A 9,344-nucleotide genomic window follows, 5' to 3' on the forward strand; every position below is an offset into this window, starting at 1 on the left:
CCTGTGAGGTGGGATGGATTATCTCGGCAAAGGAGAAGTGCTCACTAACACAGATTTAGACAGATTTGTGAACAATATTTGAGGGAAATGGTCTTTTGTGTATATAGAAAATGTTTTAGATCTTTGAGTTCAGCTCATGAAAAATGGGAGCAAAAACAAAAGTGTTGCGTTTATATTTTTGTTCAGTGTAATTGTTTAAATATCTTGTAAAAGCACCAGTAGTCAGTCCCACAGTGTCACTGCAATATCAATTTTGAGATATTTGGTCACACATATTGTCCAGCTTTACTTGTAGGTATTAGGTTTGTGCTCAGTGCCATATTACAGCTGTAAATCATTTTGAGTGTTTACGAGACCAGGTGCCCTCAGGCATCAGTGTTTGCCTGCTGTACATTGTATACCAGACACAAAATAAACAATCGAGTGATTTCCCATTGATGAAGTTTAAAATATATTATATTTACACGTAGTTTGATGTCATGACACTAATATAAATTCTCCTCATTGACTGTGTTTCTCTGTCTTTATACTGCTGCCCCACAGAACCTCTTTACCGGCTCCCATGTTCTCCAGGAATGATGTCAGCATCTGGAGTATCCTGAAAAAATGCATCGGCATGGTGAGAACAGACTATTCTCCTCACACGCATCCTTTTAGTGTGCTTCGATTTACTGTTTGGAGAAGCTGAATGCTGACTTGAGATATCGTTTTGAAGCATTCCTGCTGAATAAAGACCAAAAGTTAGGTAATTGGGATGAATTAGTTTTTGTACTTCCTCCTTAACTCGTGGCTTGAGGAATATAGTCATTAGTATCAGTGTCTTTGAGTCCTGAGGGATCTCAGTCCTCACTCAGCCCTGCCTGGATTTAATTACATTTAATAATGTCTATTAATGTTTTATTCCCCAATTAAATTTGGCTAATGATTCATGCATACGCACTTGAGCGGGCAGAAAGATATACAGTCACACGTGGGGTATCCATAAGGTGCATTGAAGAGTGAAGTCATGTGGTTGTTCAATTATGTTAATTATCTTAATGTCTTTTCTCCACCTCATCTATTTTTTTTAATTGTAAACCACAGCATTATGTTTGTGTGCATGTCAGGCCAAATATTGTTGCAAATTAAACAGATGAATGTTAGAACAGACAGAATGGAGTCAGTGTGCAACACCACCAAAACATTGAATCCATATCTCAAACACCGAAGTAAAACATTAATTTGTAAATTATGATATTATTCTATTTAAAGATGACAAAAATTGAGAGAAAGATATTTTTTTCTTTATCACGTCTTGTACTGATCATCACCTATGCGCTAGTTTCTGGACCATTCATTTTATTTCCTGAAACAATAAAATATGTTAATGTCTCATCCTGCACTCGGGGACGTATAATATTTTTGTGTCCAACTAAAACGCTTTCTGGAATTGTGACGTCACTCCCCCGTGACTATAAATTCTGCCAGTAACCGTTCAGCGCACAGGACCTACAAACTAGCTCGCAGTCGAGTTGGTCATCATTTTGGTTGTGCAAACTCTCGGAGTTACCACTGATAATGGCATCCCAACCTGTAGTGGTGGGACGGTGGCGTCACAGAGGTGTATGTCCACCCTCTCTCAAGGCCCCCCTAGGTTGTCCTGATGAGTGTGAGCGAACTGCCATTCACGTTGTTAGCTCCGTTAGCACCACTGAAAAAGACATCCTGACCCACATTGGCGAGACAGCATCGTTGTGGAAGAGGCCTCTCTCCAGTCCCCCATCCCTCAGCCCCAGGTCCCCAGGAAAGCAGATGAGCCATGTAGCCAATTTTTGCCAGAGGCCACTTGCGGTATTTCAGCAAAAAAAAATCCCCTGTGGCCAAAAAGCATTTTCTTCATAGGCCACCTTTATAAAACAGACTTCTCTAAAACTCAACAGGACACCTCGAACTGCAAACAAGGTTGATTATGTTTTTGATCCATGGAGATTTTATATTTATAAAACTTTCCTGACCCCAAGAAAAGAAAAATCTGTGATGTCATCACAGTGTAACGTCTAATAAGTAATGTAATACTCTACATATAGACGAATATAGACAAATGTTACCCACTGTAATCACCAACATTTTGATGTGTAATTGTTATGTAATTACATACTTTTTTCTCAGAAACTGTAACTGATTACAATTACATTTATTTCATATTTTAACTACTGTAAATAGTTACTCTCAGCACTAATTTTAGCTCTTTCGGTTGCCCGAGTGCCCAATTTCTTTTTCCTAGGATGGCAAAGGCATTACCTGCCCTACTCTTCCTCTGACTGGCTAGTACTCATTGCCTTCGTTGGTTAGGGTGGTTAGGGTTAGGCATAGGAAGTTGGATTGGTTAGTGTAAAAATATCAGGGTAAGCCGGTCAGAGGTTGGTGTGAACTAGCCACCATTAGCATTGTTAGCTCTGTCAGCACTGTAATCATGTTTGCACTGTTCGCGCAGCTGGCGTTTGCTGTCGCCATTCTGGCTTAGACACCTCTGTTTGCATGTGACATCAGATTGGCCTCAATATTACCATCAGCCACTGAGACAGGTCCCTCCATCACTTCTGTCTTTACAGAAAACACACAGCACTCTGCTCGCCGTTTCATGGGAACTTTAACTGTATAGAAATGTGTCATTGATTTACCACATAGGTATGTTTTACAAAGATGAGATGTAGCTCTGTTGAGTTGTGTTAGATTTTAGAGCTGTACCTAATGAGTAGAGATACACACAATCCATCCCCCAGTAGTTTGTGTCCTCACAGTTTCTTGTATCTTCTCCAACATCTCTTTCAGGAGCTGTCAAAGATTGCCATGCCTGTGATATTTAATGAGCCTCTGAGTTTTCTCCAGCGGTTAACGGAATACATGGAGCACACCTACCTCATCCAGCAGGCCAATGCTACAACAGACTCTGTCGAGAGGATGAAGGTAACACAATGCCCAAGTTTACTTTCTTAAAAAAAGACACAAAGCTAAATCTAATGGTGATATCTCATTTGTTTCATCTCATGCAAGGTTACATTATTTATTTGCGTCGAATCAAATACTACGGTAGAGTTCCTTCATAGTCTTCCATAAAATTATACACCACTGTCTTTTTGAATAAAACAGCAGCTATTTTAGGACTCTATCATTATCAGATATTGAAAAAGTTACCTGTACTTGTTATAATGAGTCGATGCTCTGTAGTGTGTTGCAGCATTTGCTGTGTCAGCTGTAGCATCACAGTGGGAGAGGACTGGGAAACCCTTCAACCCACTACTGGGGGAGACCTATGAGCTCATCAGGTAGAACAGCGGACTCATCAGCACCTTAAATGCACAAATATGTTTCACGAGCAAACCTGTGCACAAAACATGTTGTTCTTTTCTCCATCAGAGAAGATTTGGGCTTTAAGTGGCTGTCGGAGCAAGTAAGCCATCACCCTCCAGTCAGTGCTTTTCACGCTGAGGGCCTCAACGAGGATTTTGTCTTCCATGGCTCCATCTACCCCAAACTCAAGTTTTGGGGAAAGAGCATAGAAGCTGAGCCCAAGGGAGTCATCACACTGGAGCTGCCCAAGTGAGTGCACAGTCCCACTGCTTTGCAAGTCTGATTTGGTTCCCTTTGAGGAAGTGTCATCTTCTGCTTCTTTGCCTCTGCAGATATAATGAAGCCTACACCTGGACAAACCCCACCTGTTGTGTCCACAACATCATTGTCGGCCAGCTGTGGATTGAGCAGTACGGCAGCGTGGAAGTGATCAATCATAAGTAAGAGAAATCCTCTTCTCTTTGTGCTGCTCTGTGTGTCTGTTTGTCTGCGAGTGCATTCTCGCCCACTTCATTTGCATGCACAGAGACTCGAGTGCATGAATATCTTTTTTTCAGCGCTCTGCAGTGGGGTGTTGATCTACTTTGAGATTCAGCTTATTGATCATGGGAGCAGAACTGGGACAGTTGCCATTAGAATAGAAGAGCTGGATAATTAATGTTTGAAAGCCTCAGCTCGCAGAAGCAGAACAGTGAAAGAGAATCAGTAAAGAGTCTGTCATTCTGTGGCAGGACCGGGGAGAGATGCAGCATGATGTTCAAGCCCTGTGGCCTCTTTGGAAAAGAGCTCCATAAAGTGGAGGGATACATCCTTGATAAAAGGTATCTTCTTCATTTAATTACCAATGATTTCATTACTTGTCTCATGTTTAAAGTGGCAATACACAAAAGGTTCTTGCTTTAACTTATCATGAAGATCTAAGTATTTATTGCACATGTAATGGCTGTGGAGCCAAATCTAGCCCACAGCAGGGTGCCATGTGGCCCTCTGACCATCCTCTAATTCACAATGAAATTGAAATTAATTCACACTGGGATTTTGTTTGTACTTTGAATGTAAACAAGGTGCCAGAGTGCATAAAAAGGCATCAAAAAATAGCTTGTTTACCAGAATAAAAGTGCCAGGAGGAGGATCTACGTACACCCAGAGGTCCAGGCAAATTATTTATGTATTATTTATTAATGTTAGCTTATTAAGTGGCCCTTGGCCAGAGTTGGGTACTTTGATTACTTTTTGCAGTAATGAGTAACCTAACACGGTAGTTTGCTGTTTGAGTAATCAAATACTTAAGTACATTTTCAAACAAGACATCAGTTACTTCCGTTACTTGGTCCTTCAGTTCCGAAACAGCAATGGCTGTCGTTTGGTTCTAATAACGGAGATAACGTTAAACCTATCAGTCTGAAAGAAGCCACGGAGCTTGTGGCTCGCTACGTGGTCGGAGAAATGCTGCCGTTGTCTACGGTGGAGTCTATATAGGTGGAGTAGGACTCGCTGACAGACATATTTCAGACTCAGGACTTGCATTATGCCTGGTACACGCTACACGCTGGTACTCACCAATTATCCCCGGTCGTCTTTCACGGCGTGTGTGATGTCATCGGGTTATTCTTGTCCTATTTTTATTACTTTCACTATTATTTGAGTCACTGTGTCTGTTCATGTGCCAGCCGACATGTTGTTGTAGTCACCTAAAAGCGTCAGCAGATGGCAGGAGCTACATTTGAAGCGCCATACGTAAACTATCAAGCTACTGTATCTTCCACAGGAAGTTCTGACAAATGTTTCAGAATAAAAGCCTATTTAGAAAATGGAGGGATTCTCTCAGCCGAGGTTATAAGGGGCTTTTAATTTGAAACAAGTGTTGAGTTTGAAATGACGGTGCGATATGTTAACTTTACAAAGACAACGGAGCGGATAAAAAGTAAATATATAAACACACAGAGGGATTAATAAATAACGGACCGTCTATAATGTAGTTTGTTTCAAATGAAGCTGGGAGCCTCTGCAGTTGTGGTGAGTAAAAGCCCCGCCGCTATTTGTTAATGTTATTACTTTATGTCCGACCGTGAGGATGTACCATTGTTTGCTAGCTTGATGCTAATGACAGTAACATTAACTCAGCGGGTTGACAAAGTGCCTCTGCTGTTTCACACCATCATTTCCCCCTTTTACTCTGTGTGGTAACATCCCTAGAGGAAATATTAAAAATGCTGTCTATGGCAGCAGATTGTTCTGTGTTTCTACTGGTCAAAGTGACGGCTGTGATGGGAGAATTGGATCTCAGTGAAGGGCAAGTGGTCCATAACTAAAAAATGTAGGCTTAGCGCCCTGTGGTCCATTGCCCAATAGGAAATGTAGAATACTCAAAAGTACTTTAAAAGTGCTTGAGTTACTTTACTCAGGGAGTAACGCAGTAAAGTAACTGGTTACTTTTTTAAAAAGTAATGCAGTAACATACTTTGATTACTTTTAAAGTAACCCTTACCCAACACTGCCCATGGCCTCCTGGCATTTTGCAAAAATGGCTCCTGGGCAATGCAAGGTGTGTATCCCTGCTGTAGAGTAATGATCAACATTTAGATCGGTTCCCTTTAAGCCTTGTTTTCACTACGCAACTCTGTCTGCCACTGCATACGATCTCGCAGGAAAATGAAAGTGTGATTTACAGCGCAAAGGAAGTGCGTCAACCATTGTGCTACCAAAAACAGGAAGAATATAGTGCATTTGTTTTCCCTCTGACCTCATCCCCAGTTGCCAAAGACTATCAATGTAAGTTATTTGCAGTTACTATCCCCAGTAGCAGAAATGGTGGACAGTCGAACAACCAGAGTGCTGTTTATCCTGTGTTGTTGGTAGTTGCTAGGCTCTGAGGAAAACATAAAGCGATCCATTTGTCTTTGCAACAGCAGCTCCAACAATAATACAACTTGGAAATACTTTTTTTTTTTTTTAAAAAAAAGCTAAAATATTAACAATAAAAGAAGTACATCTAGAGGAGGTGGAAAAGTTAATGTATCAATAAAAGGTTAATGCGACTGAGTGTAATGGAAACAGATTCAGCAAATAAATGGTGACATACAGTCTTTGCATAGACCACTGCAGGCTCTCTCTCTGTCTGTGAATGTCTTTTAATGCGCTCATGCACACAGCGCTGTTACATCTCTTCCAACAGTGTATAGCTGTGACAATCACTGTTCACAACTCTGTTTCCATTGTTCAGCGTGCTCTCCATTATTATATAACATTGTTTTCCTTCGTTTGAGATTTGACTCAATTACGTCATGTCATTGTACCCTCTTCTGCAGTGGCACCTGACCTGACCTGAGAATTTGCGCCGTCTACTGTCTCAATATTCGCAGAACAGCAGTGGATGGAAAACTTGCATTTTCTTTCGCTGATTTTCTTAAAATTCTGCTAAAATTTGAGCCACATTTGGACCGAAACCCGACATATTTTACTCATCAGTATTGTCAGAACAGTACCACTCAGTCATGATGTATCAAATATCTAAATCTTAAATCTAAAGATTCACATTTGTTCCTCCGTTTGCAGCAAAAAGAAGCTCTGTGCAATATATGGCAAATGGACTGAATGCCTGTACACAGTCGACCCTGCTGCCTTTGACGCCCACAAAAAGACCGACAAGAAGAATTCAGAGGAAAAGAAGGTTAATAGGTGTTACATTATTGCTTTCAAAGTCATCTGTGGTCGGCCTCCATTCGGTTCAAGTTAAACTTAACGTGTGTGTATCTGTGGCTGCAGAACAGTGTGGATGAGGAGCCAGAGGAGATGCCTCCACCTGATGCTGAGACAGTGCAGGTCATCCCCGGCAGCGAGCTCATCTGGAAGATAACGCCGCGACCAGATAACTCAGCCAAGGTAGGAAAAGACAGGCAGGGTGGAAGGAGAACGAGTTGTAAACTTTAGTTGACAAGGCACAGTAGCTTAAAATGAGGTGTTGCGTTACTGCTTTGCTTCTTGTCATCTGTCACAGATGACATTTGTGGTAATTTAATTCTCTCTCTCAGTTCTATGCATTCTCCACATTCGCCATGCACCTAAATGAGCTAGAGAAGAGCATGGAGGGAGTTATACCCCCCACAGACTGTCGCCTCAGACCTGACATCCGCGCCATGGAGAATGGAGATATAGGTACAGTGTATGACCTGGATTTGAGTCCCTGTTACACCACCTTTACACCATCTGTTGTGGTACTTAGATTTTTATATCCACATCTTTTAATAGATTTGGCAAGTGCAGAGAAGAAGAGACTTGAAGAAAAACAGAGGACGGCACGGAAAAATCGCAGCAAAGCAAGCGATGAATGGAAAACAAGGTTAGTCACCGTGTACTATGATGTAATGTCTTTGCTCCATTGCTAATTCATTGTGGTAATCGCCTCCCTGTTGTCTTGTCATCAACTATGCTGCCTGCTTTATTATAATTGAGAAGGAATGCTGCACTTGGCCCAAGGTTTGGTTCAGAGCTTTGCTTACTTATTGTGTGCTCTGGTGTGAAGTGCTGCACTACACCGCCCTCCTCAGGACAAAATGCACAACTACAACAAACTATTTAGTTTGAACAAGAAAAACTAGTCCCATTTTTGCCATGAATATTATATACTTTTAAATGTGTGTTGATTGTTGTCTGTGATTCTTTAATATCTCTGTGTACTCGTATTAAACAGCTCTTTCTATTGTTAAAACTCTGCAGGTGGTTTCAGCAAGGACCCAACCCTCACAACAAAGCTCAGGACTGGCTCTGCTTGAAAGGCTACTGGGACAGGAACTACACTCACCTGCCTGACATCTACTAATAAGTAGACACACACACACGTAACAAACACATGGATATCTACTTTCACCACCTTTGGACTTTATCTGCTGTACTGGGGCGTTTTGCAAGGGCTCCCTAACACATGCAACAGTGTCATGGAGTCGGTACACAGCAGCAGGTAGGGTTGAGAACACGCTAAAAAAAAAAAAGTCTTAAATCAGTCAAACCCAGAGGCATATATATTCTTAATAGATGTGTGTGAACAATGAAGCACAAACTCTCTTTTGCTTATTTATTGTGGTTTTTGACCACTTAAGTATGGTATAGGCATGTCTTGGATAAACTAGAATGTATTTTAGAAATATTTATATATATATATATATATATATATATAGATGGAGTGTTTAAACAGAAACAGTGGTTTTGTTGTTGGTAGTTTGTCCATAATTCTCCTTCAGTGCAGAGAAACACTAAGCTACACCACTACAAAAACAGTGTGTGATGCATCCTGAGCATGTGTTACATGTTTATTTAGCTCTGAAACTGACTCTACCTGAACATGCATACTATAATGCAGTGCAGTATTTGATTATATTATGCTAGTTTGCAGATTCTGCTTCAATCCACTGTAAATCTGTCTGGCTGTTTCTCTGCACAGTTGGCAAGTAAAATGTCACTCAAGAATTGTGGCCAGCACCACAATAAAACTTTTAAATATTATTAAAACATCATTAAGCCCTAAACTATGTACTGTATAGATGTGTATAGAAACTAACAGCGTTGCACATAAGTCTACCTGACTCTGTGGACACAGTAGCACTTTTTTCTAACTGTACTGAAGCAGGGACTCTGGCTCTGCACTTATAGATTTGTGTGTGTAAAAAGTCTTGCCATAGTTGAGTCTGATTATATATTCCTGATCTATTTGAAATACAACTATTATACAGTTATTGCATGTGCATCACTATAACTATGCAAGCCTTACCTCCTTCACAATCAAGCACTGAATACTCCTTTAATGTTGCAGATAGCTGCTATAGGGTTTAGTTTTTCTGTTATCACTCGTTTGGGTATCAAAACGGAATTTCTATTGTTGCTAAATAAAAGCTTAATGTTGATTGAACTTTGTTGGTTTTGTTTTAAGAAAACACGTTTACACAAGGTGGGTATCTGTCTGATTAAAGGGATAGTGCACCCAAAAATGAAAATTCAGCCATTATCTACTCACCCATATG

At 40.7% G+C, this 9,344-nt stretch overlaps 1 protein-coding gene across 2 annotated transcripts in view; it reads left to right on the forward strand.

The window, feature by feature from the left end:
* LOC126383163 (oxysterol-binding protein-related protein 1-like) overlaps positions 1 to 9,218 on the forward strand; it is a 35,555-nt gene extending 26,337 nt beyond the window's left edge. For both annotated transcript variants that reach the window (XM_050033623.1, XM_050033624.1), the window contains 12 exons: positions 544 to 619; positions 2,812 to 2,946; positions 3,208 to 3,305; positions 3,397 to 3,579; positions 3,663 to 3,770; positions 4,062 to 4,151; positions 6,886 to 7,000; positions 7,096 to 7,212; positions 7,362 to 7,485; positions 7,579 to 7,669; positions 7,786 to 7,806; positions 8,047 to 9,218. In XM_050033623.1, the coding sequence (XP_049889580.1) occupies positions 544 to 619; positions 2,812 to 2,946; positions 3,208 to 3,305; positions 3,397 to 3,579; positions 3,663 to 3,770; positions 4,062 to 4,151; positions 6,886 to 7,000; positions 7,096 to 7,212; positions 7,362 to 7,485; positions 7,579 to 7,669; positions 7,786 to 7,806; positions 8,047 to 8,149 (1,261 nt within the window). In that variant the 3' untranslated portion in view covers positions 8,150 to 9,218. The remainder of the gene's footprint in view (positions 1 to 543; positions 620 to 2,811; positions 2,947 to 3,207; positions 3,306 to 3,396; positions 3,580 to 3,662; positions 3,771 to 4,061; positions 4,152 to 6,885; positions 7,001 to 7,095; positions 7,213 to 7,361; positions 7,486 to 7,578; positions 7,670 to 7,785; positions 7,807 to 8,046) is intronic.
* Positions 9,219 to 9,344: the final 126 nt, after the last annotated feature.

Source organism: Epinephelus moara, chromosome 21 (genome assembly GCF_006386435.1).
Source record: "Epinephelus moara isolate mb chromosome 21, YSFRI_EMoa_1.0, whole genome shotgun sequence".
Classification (NCBI taxonomy): Eukaryota; Metazoa; Chordata; class Actinopteri; order Perciformes; family Serranidae; genus Epinephelus; species Epinephelus moara.